Below are 16,809 nucleotides of genomic sequence, written 5' to 3'. Positions count from 1 at the left end.
GCTTCGAAAATCTCCCAGGTTGGAAGATCTTAACTTTCAATCAGTGGACTGGAAACTAAATAGATGACTAGGAGAAACTAACTCAACAATTGGAAGAAAGGCTATTGATAGGGTGGCTAGCATCTTACAACTTTGCAGCATCCCCAATCCATGGTGGGGTCAATGAGATCAATTATTTGTATTGCCGAACCACATGCCCCACTTGATGGAAGTGCTGCATATCTATATTTTTTCTCTGCAATTTTTTAAAAAAAAAAAAGAAAAAAAAAAAAGAAAAAGAAAAAGAAGGAAAGATGAAATGTCTACACCAATATACTTTGATGCATTAGTGCTGGGTACCCTGAAAACAGTCCTAAAAGTGAATCTTCAACCAAAGGCCATTCCCAACTATTGATTATAGAGCTGCATATCTATACTTTTAGTCAGGATAAGAGGGTACCCTCATTTTTTATTTTTGATTTTTCATTTATCAAAATATCTATCTTTCTGCCCATCTCTCGTTCTTATATTGCCAATCCATTGCCACAATCCATATCCACCACTGTTCACATTGTTGTTTGGTAGGTGTTCAACTTTGGATTATCCAATAAATGGAGTAGGATCTTTGCAATCAAATTAATGGCTTGAAGTGTTTTCTCATTAGAATCTTTAATCAGCGTTTTGTGAATGTCAATTGTGGGTTCATGCCGGGGTTGCACATACAGATAGAGGGTTTTGTCATGTTGGCAGTTGACGTTAACATTTGGCCTCAACTTTTTCAAATGAATCCTGAAAATCTGAGTTATCTGACTGTCCTTGATAGAGTAAAATGTCAGAAAAAAAAAAAAAATTTTCTTGTAACCAACACCAATTAGTTGGGAATGGTATGATGGGGATGCACGGATTAGATACGGGTTGTTAATATCTTCTCTGTCCCATGTGGACTCACTTTTTCTTGTTTTCTACAATATAGGTCCCTAAAGCTCGAACTGTTAGAGCATGGCGAATCAATCCCTTTATCTCATAGCCCAGGCCCCACATCTCATGAGTTGGACCTTGGCCGAACCCCCCTCATGGGTTCGTGGGCCCCAAATCACATGGGCTGCCCACCCCGAGTGTGTCCCCGCATCCCACGGGCTACCCCACTCGAGCCCAGTGTGAAATGCCCCTGCATTAATCACCCCCGGTGAGGAGTCTCGAACACGAGACCTCCCCCGTGGGCCCCAAATCACATGGGTCACCCACCCCGAGTGTGTCTCCGCATCCCATGGGCTACCCCACTCGAGCCCGGTGTGAAAATGCCCCTGCATTAATCACCCCCAGTGAGGAGTCTTGAACACGAGACCTCCCGCTCTGATACCAATTTGATGCAGGACAATTAACGACTTGCTTTAAAAGCTTGAACTGTTAGAGCATGGCGAATCAATCCATTTATCTCATAGCCCAGGCCCCGTATCTCATGGGTTAGGACCTCGGCCGAACCCCCCTCGTGGGCTCGTGGGCCCCAAATCACATGGGCCGCCCACCCCGAGTGTGTCCCCGCATCCCACGGGCTACCCCACTCGAGCTCGGTGTGAAATGCCCCTACATTACTGGGGGTCCCATGCTCATATAAGAAAAAGAGGTTTGTATTCTCTCAATGAAAGAATGGATACAAAATTATAGGCCTCTAAGCCCACATCCAGTTAGGTTCTAGAAAACCTAGGGAGTCTAGAAAAGAGATCTCAATACGGAGTCTAGAAAAGAGATCTCAATGCATAATATTCTCAATAGTGCCATCGCATCACAAATTATCCCTTCGATTATGTTCCGAAGGATGGATGGAGTTATGTCCAAAAGAAGACTGATAATCCAAGAGTTGGGAGCGGAAGAAGAAGGGAAAGTCTCTATGCTTCATTTGAGGACAAGTAGACCTCTGTGCTAGTGCTGTGAGGAGTGGATGAGAGTGCTCCTTTGTCTCTGTTTCCATCTAACAAGGGATAGAGAAGAGTGTGAGGGCTTCAACCCAAGAGTGTTGGGTAGCTATGAGCTGTAAACTGGAATAATTTGCTGGACTACATGTTGGGAGTTGATTCTGTCACCTTAAGACGTGCATTAGATGTACATTGTTTTTTGAGACATGTTCTACTCCTCGATATGTAAAGAAATCTTTTTTTCGAGATAGTTTTTGCTGTTAAGTTTTACAGTAGTAAAGTTTTCAGTTAGAAATATGGGAGATGTGTTTGATTACCCTTGTAAGTTAGAAATATGATTTGTTGCTTACTGCTCGGGTTACTTCATCGTATTATTAACCTGAGAGGATGGGACTGACTCTAAAACTCCTATATTTAATTTTCCGAATATCTAATATCAATATAAATAAGATTATAACCTCTAAAAAAATATAAATAAGATTATATTAGTAATGATGAGTTGGTGACATAACTATATAAACCAAAACCACAAGTTTGTCTTGGATAAATTGGAGAAGTTTCATTGGGATTTCCTTTCGAGTGCATCGGAGGAGAAATAGAAGTTGCACCTTGTTAGGTGGGAAGAGGTTTGCAAACCATTGGGGGCTATGAATTTGGCCTTGCTTGAGAAATGGTCATGGAGATTTACCTCTGAGGAAGGAAAGCGTTGGAGAGAGTTGATTATAAATAAATATGGAGTAAAAAAAAGAGGCTGCTAGACTAAGGCGTCTTCACATTATCGAATGTTAACTTTTTGGAGGGGGTGTCCTTGGTATCTGGGAAGGTGGAAGAAGGGGTGGCTTTCTCTTTGGGAGATAGGAATCGCATTTAGTTTTGGTAGGGTTGATGGTGTAGGGATGTACCTCTTTGAGTCCTCTTTTCAAAACCAGTTCTATTACCTCCGACAAGGGATATTTCAGTTTCTCGCTGTGTCCAAGCAAGGAGATACTACGGTCAGGTCTTCTCCATGCCAGAGTGATCTCTCGGAGAAAGAATTAGAAGACCTCCTGTAACTCTTGTGCCAACTGTAACATTATCATCCTTCCTTACGAGAGGAAGACTTGATTGTTGGCAGTGTTTTAAATCACAGTGGCGTGTTGCATAGCGTTAAGCCCTTTGTAGCGTAAGCTACATAATACTTCTATTTAAAAATAAATAAATTAAAAAACATGAAAAATATAATAAATAGTAAGGAAAAAGCGTGCGCGCGCACACACACACATATGCCTAAAAGTGATTCATTTTTTCAATGGGCCATAACACCATAGAAAACAATGCACAACCACCCACATACCACGGATAGCCCCACATGGGCTACACCATAGAAAACATTGCATAGCCACCCATACAAACACCATAATGGGCCCCACATGGGCCATACCATAGAAAACAATGTACCATCCATACACATAGTGGGCCACACCATAGGAAACAATGCACAATCACCCATAAAAACACCAGAGCAGGCCACCTAAAAATAAAAAAAGAAAAAAAAGGAAACAATTGTATGGCAACCCCTAATGTGTGATACACATTCCACAATAGGCCCTAAAAGAAATGGAAAATAAAATGAAAAAAATGGATAGCAACCCCTATCCTACAATATTGCACAGTAACTGGTATCCTAGAATGAAAAAAATTGAAAAAATCCCAAAAGAACCAATTAATCTTCATTCAAAATGAAAATGGACTCATTAAGAGGCAAGAACATACCTCTTACAAGCTTAAGAAGAGATTCAATCAATCGAAAATTTGAAAATTGGAGCTTCGTAGCTGTACGAATGCGAAAAAGGGGGAAATTTGATTTTCTCCTTCATTTAAGCTCCAATGCTCTTGAATACAGCAAATGGACCTTCTTGCAAGGTAGATTGATCGGCTGAAGTCTACCCTTCAATTGCCTTTTGGATCGAGAGAATCGAAGAACTAGAGGGGAGGCTGACATCGCACGTAGGGTTCGAAAGAGGGGTTTAAAAAAAATCCTCTTTCGAAACCCTTTTCTTTTAACATGTGAGTTTAACACCAAATTTAACAAACAAACCACCATTTTTGCCCTCCTTTTGCAGGGGATTCAAACCTTTTCTGATCAAGTGGACAACCTCCATTGGCTTCTTACCCCTTTAGGGAACTTCATAACAAAGTCCTATGACACCTCGCCCTCCTCCAACCATGAAGCTCAACCTTTCTCATCGTTCTATTGGAAATACAAGGCCCTTTCGAAAGTTGCTGCTTTCACTTGACTGTTAGCTAGGGGAAGAACATTGACCACAAACAACCTTCAGAGGTGAGGAATGATACCCCCTAATGTTTGTCCTCTTTGCCTTAGATATGCAAAATCCATCCCTCACCTCTTTATCCACTACACCTTCCCATCGGTGATATGGAGTGTTTTCTGCACTAAGTTCTCGGTGAACTAGGTCCCTTCTGATTGCATTCCCTTATTCTTACATGCCTGGCACTCTCCAGGCCTTGACAAAGATACCAAATCATTGTGGAGGCTTTTCGGTCTAGCATCCTGTGGGCTATCTGGTGTGAAAGAAACCTTCAATGCTTCCATAAGTCCTTCAACTCGCTGGCTGCTGATGCTGCTTTCATATTCAGAGAAGTTAGGATCCTTACACTTGCTCTGGTGGTAGACTCCTAGGAGTTTCAACACCCGGTCAAGGGTTCGAGTATCCATAGGTGGCGAAATCCCACTATGGTGTGAGTGTGTAAAAAAAAAAAAAATATTCAGAGAAGTTAGAGAATGGTTTATCTGTCTCTTTCAAAGACAACTCGCTCATTTCCAAGCTATTGGATTAGAGCCTCCTTCTCAAGGTTGTGGTTTGGATCTAGCTTTGTTTTGTTCTTGTCTTGTGTAGCTTAGCTTTTCTAGGTTTTTCTTTTTCGTTTCCTCTTTCTTTTCTTTGTTGCTTAGGTTTTTTCTAGGTTTGTTGCTTTCCTTTTCTTTTTCTTTTTGTAGCTGCCCATCTCGGGTCTCTGTTTTCTGTTCTGTTTTCTTTTAATATAAGCATCCTTCACAAAAAAAAAGAAAAAAGAAAAAAGAAAAAAAGAAAAGAAAAAGAAAAAGCACCACCATTATAAGTGAAAATCAACAAAGAAACGTTTGGTTTTAACTTTACATTTTACGGTTTTTTAAAATGTGAGTTGTAAACCATTTAATATAAACAAAACTAAAAAAAAAACATTGTAGCATATGCCACATGCTACGCAGTTGTAGTGTACGCTACAACCCCTATAGCATACGCTACAAGGGATTTATGCTATTTATGTACACTACGTAGTGCTACAGCTACGCTATGCTACATAGTGTATGTTACTGCTATGCTATGAACGCTATTTAAAGCACTGATTGTTGGGAAATATGGTCCTTTGGGTTGGTTCTTGGTCAAATCCTTGTATAAGTTGATTCGAATTCTGACATCCTAAGCTCAAAAGCCCATAACTTCATTCTCCTAATTCAATGGAGATCCCCCCAAGGTTGCAGTGTTTGCTTGGCTCGTGGGAAGGAAGAAAGTGCTAATAGTCAACGATCTCCAAAAAATATCTATGACGCTCATCAGTGTATGTCCTATGTGATGAAAGACGCTGAATCAATAAACCCACTTTTCATTCATTACGCCTTTGCCAAGGAGGTGTGGGCCACATTCCTTTCTTTATTTGGTACATCGTGGGTGATGTCGGAGTCCATAGAAGACTTCTTATGGGCTTGGCATGGGGGAGGAGTTAGGAAAGAAGGCAAGATTATGTCGCGGCTACTTCTTGTGGCTTTGCTTGGGGGGGGGGGGGGGGGGGGTGGACCTTTTTTCAGTTTTTTCAGTTTTTTTTGGGGAGGTCAGATCCTATGCAACATCATATAATAAGCCTGTTCTACAACCATTTGTTGTGTGTGGCCTACTATGGTGTGTATGGCATGCCGTCCAACTTATCAGTCATCATGTGGGCCATCACACCATTTTGGTGCTTTTTAAGTGGTTGTGCATTGTTTTCTATGCTGTGGCCCATGTGATGGTTGGATGGGTGTGCCTATTTTTTCCCCTTTATGGTGGCTTTGCATTGTTTTCTATTCTGTCGTCTGGTATCCAACCCATCCAGTCCCACAGTTAGTTACACAACTTCTCTATGTTTAATCATTTAGTGATACTTGGCCACTTCTCATTTTTTATTTTCACTAAATCTGCAAAAAAGAATTCCGTACATTTGGTTGATTTTTTACTTATTAATGTGATTTGTTTTAACCTTTCAAAAAAATTGATTTGTTTTAGATTGAGCATAGGTGAGTTGGCTTTTAATAACTTGTTTTTAACATTCTTTCACTTTAAAAATGGAGCATATTTTTTTCTAGGCCTTATTTTATTTTTTATTGCTATTTTTTAAATGTAGTTATACTATTTACCATATTTATCTATTATTTTAATTAAAAAATAGAAGTAAGCTACATGCCATGGAGGATTGAATGCTACGCTATGCACTATGCATTATTTAAAACATTGTCATCCAATTTGTTGCATAAATAGTGTTGGGCCAATTTGGGTACTACTCTCGAATGCCCTAAAAACACCCCTAAATTCATGCAATTTGTGGGATTTATTCCACTAATGCATATTTCCTTTAAGAAATTTGAGGAAAAATTAATATAAAATTGGGATGAGTAGTCTTGGGCTGATTTGTATACACTGAAATGGTCTCTAAATGGTTCAAAATTTACGCAATCTTTGGGAGTCATCACACTGATGCACAACCCTAATCATTTTACACAATTTTCCTCAAGAAATTTGAAGAAAAATTCATATAATTTTAGGATGAAATGGTGTTGGGCCAAGTTGGGTACACTCCCGTGGCCCCAAAATGGTCCGAAATTCATGCAATCCATGGGATTCATCCCACTAATGAACATCCTTGATTATTTTACACCATTTCCTAAAGAATTTTGAGAAAAATTAATATAAAATTCGGAGGAATAGTGTCGAGACGATTTGGGTACACACTCAAATGGCCCCCAGACAGCCCAAAATTCATGTAATATGTGGGATTTCATCCCACTAATGCATATTCCTGATCATTTTACATCAATTTTCTCATGAAATTTGAGTAAAAAACTTAATATAAAATTTGGATGAATAGTGTTGGGCTGATGTGGGTTCTCTTGTATTGTTTACCAACCCCAAGTGTGGGGCTACGATGTAGTAATATCTTGGTGAGACCAAGGTCGATTCACAGGGAATGTGAGAACACAAATAAACCTAGTCTAAAATTAAGTCTAAGATTAATGATTCCAACGAATTAAGAAAATGGATAAACAATAGATAGAAACAACCAAGAATCCAGGGATCCACTTCTAGCAATCACAACATCTAATTCATTGATTCATATTCTATAACGCAACTAGAACTAATTTTCAATTTGTTCTAATCGGAAGATAATTCTGTTAAACCAATCATAAACATCCAATAAGGTATGAATTTAATTGAATGATTCTCTCATAAAGCACTTATTAATTGATCGCGGGGAATTCAAAGCGTCTATTATGCCTGGAGTCTACAATAGATCAAAGAATTTTATAGACCAATTCCTTATCTACTCAAGCTAAGCAATTGCACTTCAAAGTATCTGATGTACCCGGAGTTCACAATGGATCCAGAAATAAACAACCTTAAACTTTATATAGTAAATTAAAATCAAACTCAATTAAATAATCATCAATCAATCCAATGTATGAATGAATAAACTAAAACATTGAAACTAATTAGAAGCTTCACCCCTTAGCCTTAGCTAAGAGATTAGTTAGACATAGCTATCTCTAGAAAATAAAAGTGAGAGGACGTTGTTGGCACTCCTCCAAGCTCTCTCTCTCTCTCTCTCTCCAAACCTTAGAGCATGCTTAAACACGTACTAAACAACCCTATTTATAGATTAGAAACCCACACTTTCGCACAGCCCTTGAAAAATTGCGTAACTTCGCAGTCACCGCCACCGTTGATCTAAGCATCGATCGATCGACCAAACTCCCTTCGATCCATCAAACTTAGTCATCGATTAAATCAAACTAGCTCAAAAATGTCCATCGTCTTTCAAAATTCTGTTAATTGTCCATCGATCGAACTCACATCCTCGATCGATTGAACATAGCGAAATTTATCCAGCGAGTTTTAGTAGAAATTTGGAGTTTCTTCGATACAATACCCGATCGATTGAGATCGCTGGATGATTTACTCGATCGATTGAACCTTTGCTCGATCGACTGAACTGCCCTGTTTTCTGACAATTTTGATCTTCTGATTCTCTGAACTTCCTGACTTTGTTTCTTCATGATCTTGGCTGCTGGGACTTGTCTCCTTTAAGCTCTAAATCATCGTAAATAACTTCAGATCTCTCAAACTTTTCTTAATTAGACATTTAGAATATTAGATATAGGAGTTTTAATGTCAATCTCAGCCTTTCAGATTAATAGTATCATCAAGCAGCCCGAGACAACATTCTTACTGAAGAACGGGCCGTTACACAATCTTATACATGTCCAAAACTACAAAATAATGCATATTTGGGATGCTCCCATTATTATGAAAATTTTAATTTTAATTTTTTTCACATTTTTCTTAAAAAAACATTTCAACCGTTATTGTAGTGGCCATAAGGCTGGTCGTTATGGGCACCGTTACCATTACCAAACACCTTGGCGCTCATCTTGATATTTGAAATGCAATGGACTGGCAAGTCTCCAAGCGTATCTTTCCAAGAAGGACGAGATCTGTGCTTTATTTTGGGTACTGATGTTAGGATGCTTGCATTACTATTCATGTTGCTCATTAAATCATTGAGCTGCATTCTAGCTGCTATGCTTTTGCATCATGTTTTCTGTCCCAATGGTGAATGGCATTGAGGATGCTTAAAGTGGTGTAGGAGGTCTATGTAGAGATCAATCTCATAGAGGGAGTGATTCTTTACTTAGTTGTTATTAGGGAGTTCAAACTAGTTTTGGAGTTTCATAAGGAGGTTATAAAGAGAACCTTAATTTGTTTTCATATGGATGTTGTGAAGGTAGCTGACCCCAATTAATTGGGATAGGCCTTAGATGATGATGATGAATGTTGTGAAGATGCTGGGAGTTCCTTTTTTACTATGTAATTGCTAAATGTGTTATGGATTTGGTGGTAAAATAGGATGTTATACAAGACAATTCTAAGCTTCGTAGTGCACCGCCACTTTCAGCGTTTATCACCAGTTTAGACTCAATAATTCTGTGTTGCATTATGGATACTGAAACAAATGTGCTAAATTGGAAGTTGATGCTATTTTGAAGAATGACAATGAATAGATTTTTTTTTTTTTTGCCTTTTTCTGGAATTAGTGATATATATATATATATATATATATATATATTGGAGGTTGAAATTGAAAACCAAGAGGAGCTGAAAGTTTTTCTGTATTTGAGACAACCCAAAGGGGTTGAATATATAGAGATTACAGTCATCTATACAAGGAAAATAATAAAATCAGAATCCTCTACCTATGGAAACGAATTATACAAGGTATACTAGCTATACAAGGTATGTGAGCCTGTCTAACATCCCCCCTCAAAATAATGCTGGTCATCGACAAGTAATAATTTGCCAACTAGAAATGAGTGACGTGTAGAAGTGAGGGGCTTGGTGAGAATGTCGGCAATCTGATCATGGGATGCAACATGTGGAAGAGAAACGAGCCCAGACTGAAATTTCTTGCGGATAAAGTGACAGTCAACTTCAATATGCTTCGTCCGTTCATGAAAAACCGGGTTAGAGGCAATTTGAATGGCACTTAGATTATCGACATGGAGTAGAGTAGGATTCTGCAGAGGAATGCCCAAGTCGGAAAAAAAGTTCATGTAACTAGACAAGCTCACTACATGCAGCGGACATTGCCCGATACTCGGCTTCTGTGCTTGATTTGGAAACAGTGACCTGCTTCTTACACTTTCAAGAGATGAGAGAAGTGGCGAGAAAAACACAGTAGCCAGTGGTAAATCTTCGTGTGAGAGCGCAACCGGCCCAATCAGCATCCGAATAAGCACAAAGGTCCAGAGTCGCCGTGGCGGAGAAGAACAGTGATCGATCTAGAGTTCCATGTAGGTACCGTAGGATGCACAACACCGCAGTCATATGAAGAGTTTGAGGAGCAGAAACAAATTGACCGACGACTTGGACAGTACAGACAATATCAGGGCGAGTCATAGTTAAGTAAACCAGACTCCTAGCTAAACGGCGGTACAAGTCGGGCTGTGCAAGTTGATCACCATCGTCACGGCCATATTGAACATTAAGTTCTAAGAGAGTCTGAACTGTTTTCTGATCCGTCAATGATGCCAGAGCGAGAAGATCCTTGGTATATTTACGCTGGCTAACCAGGATCCCACGTTTAAAACGTGAAATTTCAAGCCCAAGAAAGTATGTGAGATTGCCAAGGTCTTTCATCTTGAAGGGGGATTGCAGAACTTCCTTTAAAGCCGAGATGCCAGTAGCATCGCTACCAGTCAGAAGGAGGTCATCAACATAGACGAGAACAATGACAATTCCGTGAGCAGTGGTGCGCAAAAATAAGGATGGGTCATGACTACTTTGAGTAAAGCCAACACCTGTAACGACATCATGAAAGCATTGGAACCATGCCTGAGGTGCCTGTTTGAGGCCATATAGGGCTTTCTTTAGGCGACATACCTTATTGTCAGGGATTAAAGAGCCAGGAGGAGGTTTCAAATATACTGTTTCTTGGAGGTCTCCATGAAGAAAAGCATTTTTCACATCCATCTAAACAAGTGGCCAAGAGCGAATGAAAGATATTGCCAGAAGAGTACGAACAGTTTTCATCTTGGCCACAGGAGCAAATGTCTCATCATAATAAATTCCATATTCCTGTTTGTATCCCTGAGCGACAAGTCGAGCCTTGTATCGATCCAATGATCTATCAAACTTGACCTTGACAGAATAAATCCATTTGCTACCAATTAGCTGTTGGTCAGCGGGTCGAGGGACAATGTCCCACATATGATTATCATCCAATGCCGCAAGTTCTTCTGTCATAGCCTTCTTCCAACAATCATGAGTGGCTGCCTGAGAGTATGAAGTAGGAATAGAAACAGTATCCAGAGTAGCATTCATGGCAGACATAGAGCAGATCAAGCGATTAGGCGCTCGATGTACACGATCGGAATGACGTATCGAGGTAGGTTCAGGATCTGCAATAGGTACAGTAGGCTCGAGTCTAGTAATAGGTGGTGGAGCTGTACGTAGTCGACGTGAGTAAACCTACAATGGATAAGGGAGAGTACTCAAGGCAAAAAGAATATCAGGAAAGATGGTTAGACCAGGAGATTTTGGGGCATGCGGAGGAGGAAGAGATGAATGAAAGGCAATATGTTCAAGAAAAACAACATGTCGTGAAACCTGAACACGACGAGAAACCGGATCATAACATCGAAAACCCTTCTGAGTTTCTCCAAATCCCAAGTACATACATTTGATCGATTTTGGAGATAGTTTGTTACGCTCACGTGAAGCCAGGTGAACATAACAGATACAACCAAAAACACGAAATGTGGAATATGCAGGAGGTAAGCCGTTGAGAACAAAGTATGGAGATTTACTGTTCAGAATGTTGGTTGGCATCCGGTTAATCAAGTAAACTGAATGTAACATTGCTTCTGCCCAGAAAGAACGGGGAACACTCATAACTGTCATCAGGGTGTTGGCAGTGAGGGTGTTGGCAGTTTTAACAATATGATGATTTTTTCGTTTAGCCACCCCGTTCTGTTGTGGAGTATCAGAACAAGTGGTCTGATGAATAATCCCATGACCCTGAAGAAATGTACGAAAATCGGTTGAGAGATATTCCCCCCGAGTCAGAGCGGAGAGTTTGAACTAGAACCCGAAATTGAGTCTCCACCATAGAGTAAAATATCTTGAATTTTTCAAAAATCTGTGACTTCGAGTGCAGAAAGTAAATCCAGGTGTAACGTGTGAAATCATCAATGAATATAACAGTGTCATAACCCAGAGAGACATAATTGGTGAAGGACCCCAGACATTTATATGCACTAGTTCAAACATAGAAGATGATTTTGTAATACTTAGAGGAAAAAGAATACACTTACTTTTTGAAAGACAACAAGATGAACAAGAATAACCCAAAGATTTCTTATTAAGAGAAACGTTCCCTAACATGGCAAAAGAAAATAACTGCATTAAAGGATCGGAATGTGGATGACCCAGGCGAAAGTGCCACAGTTTCCACAATTTATTTGCCGAACAAATATCTGGTGGAGATAGAGAAAAGAAACAATAAGCCGGAGTGACAGATGGATCAAAGTCTAGCACGTACAGATGACCATGCCGCCTACCCATCCCAAGTACCTTCCCCGTTGCCAGATCCTGCACAAAACAACAGTTGGGAAGAAATATGACTAAGCAGTTATTGGATGTGAGTTGACCAACTGAAATTAAATTGGAGGAGAGGTTAGGGACATGAAACACATCACGAAGGGTGAACTGGCGATGAGCAGAAGGAGAGAGTCAATGATCCAATGGACTGAATAGGTAGTCTAGTGCCATCCGCAGTAGAAATAGCCCGATTTCCGGTGTAGGGACGAATGTCACGAAGAGGGGATACAGCACCAGTCATATGATTGGAAGCACCTGAATCGAAGAACCATGTAGAAGATGGGGATATACCTGACATACCGGTTGCAGAAAGGGCCTGAACGATTTACTGGAGCATCGTAGGAATCAAAGGTGATGAAAGACCTTCAGCAGAAACAGTAGATGCAGAATCACTAAAATATGGCTCGGAAGAAATAGTGGCAGCAGTAGCAGAAAGACCACGGCCACGGCCACGACCATGACCACCACGTTCACGGCCGAAAGAAGATGCATAGGCACGTGTATGGCAATCCTGAATACCATGACCAGTCCAACGACAATAAGCGCACAATTCTTTGCATTGGGCGACAACATGACCCACCTTGTTGCAGCTGCGACAAGTCAAAGGAGTAGAACCACGTGTTGGTGTAGTGGTGGACACAGTAAGCACCATATCAGATGATCCCGGAGTTGAGGAAGGAAGAGAGAGAACTTTCAGTCGTTGTTCCTCAGCCAATAAATCATTAATAACCGAATTCAAGGAAGGAGGAGGGCTACGGTTCAAGAGAGCAGCCCGACAATGCTCAAATTCCGAATGCAGCTTCATAAGAAATTGTCAAACTTGTGCACTCTCGCGCATAGATTGGAATATCTTAAGGTCATGAGGAAATGTGAGATCCATCATAGCCATCTCTGTCCAAATTGTGACAATTTTGGAGTAAAATGATTGAATACTGTCGTCACCCTGAGTAAGTTTAACGAGATCCTGTTCCAGGCGGTATAACCGGGCCGCATTACTCTGTTGATAAATTGTCTGGAGATGCTCCCACATTGCCTTAGCAGTGCGATGATGTGTGAGGCCAACAGCAATGGACCGATTGACCGAATCGAGAAGCCAGGTAATAATCCGCCATTGTTCATTTCCCAATCAGCTAATTTGTCGGCATCTATGGAAGTGGGGATAGGAACAAATCCATCAATGAGTCCCACAAACCACGACCCTTGAGGAAGTTCTGAAAATGAATGGCCCATTGAAAATAGTTGGTACCATCAAAACTACAACGTGGGGCCTCTGTACGTGATGAGTTCTTGTGCATTGATCTGAAGTAATTGAAAGCATGCAAAGAGTTGCAGCAGAAGGTGTTAGATATACTGTACAACAGTAGATACCCAAGGGATTGCAGTTTCTGGATCTGGTGGAATAACAACAACAACAGGGGCTCTGGATCTGACGGAATAACAACAGATCTAGATCAGGGGCTTTGGATTTGGCGGAATAACAACAGATCTGGATCGGGATCTGGAATAACAATAGGGGTGCTGGATCTGGCGGAATAACAATAGAGCTGGATCTGGCGGAACAACAGAGCTGGATCAGGATTTGGAATAACAACAGGGGCACTGGATTTGGCGGAATAACAACAGATCTAGATCTGGCGGAATAAAAACAGATCTGGAACAGCAACAGATCTGGAACAGAGGTCGGACGAGCAGATCTAGAATAGCAATAGATCTGGAACAGAGATCGGAGAGCAGAGGGGCGCTGGACAAGCAGAAGGGCCGGACGAGCAGAGGGGCTGGACGACGCAGGGGCGGTGACTAGATGCAGAGATGGTCGGATCTGACAGTTGGTGCCGGTTTCAGATCAGTGAAGCTCTGATACTATGAAAATCGAGAGGAGCTGAAAGCTTTTCTGTATTTGAGACAACCCAAAGTGGTTGAATATATAGAGATTACAGTCATCTATATAAGGAAAATAATAAAATCAGAATCCTCTACCTATGGAAACGAATTATACAAGGTATACTAGCTATACAAGGTATGTGAGCCTGTCTAACAGAAATCAGTGATCGTTCAATGTTCATTGCTACCATTGTTGATTTATATGTTTACTTTACGAAGTACATGCCTGCAACCCCTTGGCTCATATTGTTTATATTGCAGGAAACTTTCACTGGAATGTTGAAGATGTAGCTAAATCGATAGTTTGCATGATGATGTCTGGCCCATTTCTTACTGGCTACACACAGGTGAGGTCTCTTAATGGATGTATTTGGTGCTTGTATGCACAACTGGTTTGGAATAGAATTATTTGAGAGGTAGATTGGATCTTCCTTATTTGTTTCATATACATTGTTTCTCATATTTTTGTAGACTCTCAATGATTGGTATGACCGGGAGATTGATGCAATCAATGAACCGTATCGTCCAATTCCTTCAGGAGCAATAAGTGAGAGTGAGGTATGTAAACTATGAAGCAACTAATTGTCTTGGTCATTTATATGTTTCTCTAGACATTTGGCTTGTTCTTTTTAAGTGTTTTGCACTTGTTGCTAAAATATTTCACATGTCATTCTTTTGGACTTTCTACATGACTATGTTTGGTTTCATAGATCAAATGGATCCTTCGACTACAATTATGTCGAGGGGTGGTTCTTGACTGTTTTTGCCTGTTATTTCACATGGATATATTGCGTTCCATCATTATGTTTAATTTCCAATCATAGTTCGTGGATACGTGTATTGTACGCTGATAATATGCATATTTACCCTTTTTCGCACAAATGTCTTATTTGGTGTATCATTTAGAATATATGGATTAATTCGTGTAGTTTCCTCCATATATAAAATGGGTATAATACACGATTTATTACATATTCAGGTATAGTACAGTGTTATTATAAGAATTCCTAAACAGACCTTATTGTAGTTTTCCCCCAATAGGTAGTCCCAAACGGAATAATAATTTTCAAAATCGATTTATCTGAATTATGATCAACCCAATGTGTAGATCTTTCGATTTTATTTTTATTTATTTATTATTATTATTATTATTATTATTTTTAAATCGATCCAATGTGTAGTCTATGGATTTCTTTTAAAAAATATCAAAACGGATGGTTGAGATTTATAACTCAGGTATTTAATGTGTAGTTTCCAAATTTCTAGAATAAACAATTTACTATATCGGTATCACGTTACGTATTACACCCTTGGGATACAAATATGTTTCATGTACCACATGGGATATATCGTTTAGATCACTTAATGTATCACACTTTTTGGGAAACATGGGGAAATATTGAGAAATTAGATGAATTTTGTAAACCGAGACGAGCTGAAAGCTTTTGTGTATTTGAGATAACCCAAAGGGGTTGAATATATAGAGATTACAACATCTATACAAGGAAAGAAATAAAATCAGAATCATCTACCTATGGAAAACCAATTATATAAGGTATGCTAGCTATACAAGGTATGTTTCAGCCTGTCTAACACAGCCTGTCTAACATCCCCCCTCAAACTAATGCGGGTCATCGACAAGTAATAGTTTGCCAACGAGAAATGAGTGACGTGCAGAAGTTAGGGACTTGGTGAAAATGTCTGCAATCTGATCATGGGATGCAACATGTGGTAGAGAAATGAGTCCAGACTGAAATTTCTCATGGATAAAGTGACATTCAACTTCAATATGCTTCGTCCGTTCATGAAAAACCGGGTTAGAGGCAATCTGAATGGCACTGAGATTATCAACATGGAGTGGAGTAGGATTTTGCACAGGAATGCCCAAGTCGGAAAGAAGTCCATGTAACCAAACAAGCTCACTACACGCAGCAGACATCGCTCGATACTCGGCTTCTGTGCTTAATTTGGAAATAGTGGCCTGCTTCTTACACTTCCAAGAGATAAGAGAAGTGGCGAGAAAAATACAGTAGCCAGTGGTGGATCTTCGTGTGAGAGCGCAACCAGCCCAATCAGCATCCGAATAAGCACGAAGGTCCAGAGTCGCCGTGGAGGAGAAGAACAGTGATCGATCTAGAGTTCCAAGTAAGTACCGTATGATGCGTAACACCGCAGTCATATGAAGAGTCCGAGGAGCAGAAACAAACTGACTGACGACTTGGATAGCATAGGCAATATCAGGGCGAGTCATAGTTAAGTAAACCAGACTCCCAACCAAACGACAGTACAAGTCGGGCTGTGCAAGTAGATCACCATCGTCGCGGCCATAATGAATGTTAAGTTCTAAGGGAGTCTGAACTGTTTTCTGATCTGTCAATGATGCCAAAGCGAGAAGATCCTTGGCATATTTACGCTGGCTGACCAGGATCCCACGTTTAGAACGTGAGATTTCAAGCCCAAGAAAGTATGTGAGATGGCCGAGGTCTTTCATCTTGAAGGAGGATTGCAGAACTTCCTTTAAAGCCGAGATGCCAGCAGTATCGCTACCAGTCAGTAGGAGGTCGTCAACATAGACCAGAACAATGACA

At 40.2% G+C, this 16,809-nt stretch overlaps 1 protein-coding gene across 1 annotated transcript in view; it reads left to right on the top strand.

Annotated features, from left to right (window-relative positions):
• Positions 1-16,809, top strand: part of LOC131253337 (chlorophyll synthase, chloroplastic) — an 84,978-nt gene that overhangs the window by 22,857 nt on the left and 45,312 nt on the right. Inside the window, exons 5-6 of the mRNA XM_058254307.1 lie at positions 14,483-14,568; positions 14,693-14,779. Coding sequence (XP_058110290.1) covers positions 14,483-14,568; positions 14,693-14,779 — 173 coding nt within the window. The remainder of the gene's footprint in view (positions 1-14,482; positions 14,569-14,692; positions 14,780-16,809) is intronic.

The sequence above is a fragment of the Magnolia sinica genome, chromosome 8, assembly GCF_029962835.1.
Source record: "Magnolia sinica isolate HGM2019 chromosome 8, MsV1, whole genome shotgun sequence".
Classification (NCBI taxonomy): Eukaryota; Viridiplantae; Streptophyta; class Magnoliopsida; order Magnoliales; family Magnoliaceae; genus Magnolia; species Magnolia sinica.
Note: the sequence above shows the minus strand (reverse complement) of the source record. Positions and strands in the feature narration are given on the sequence as shown.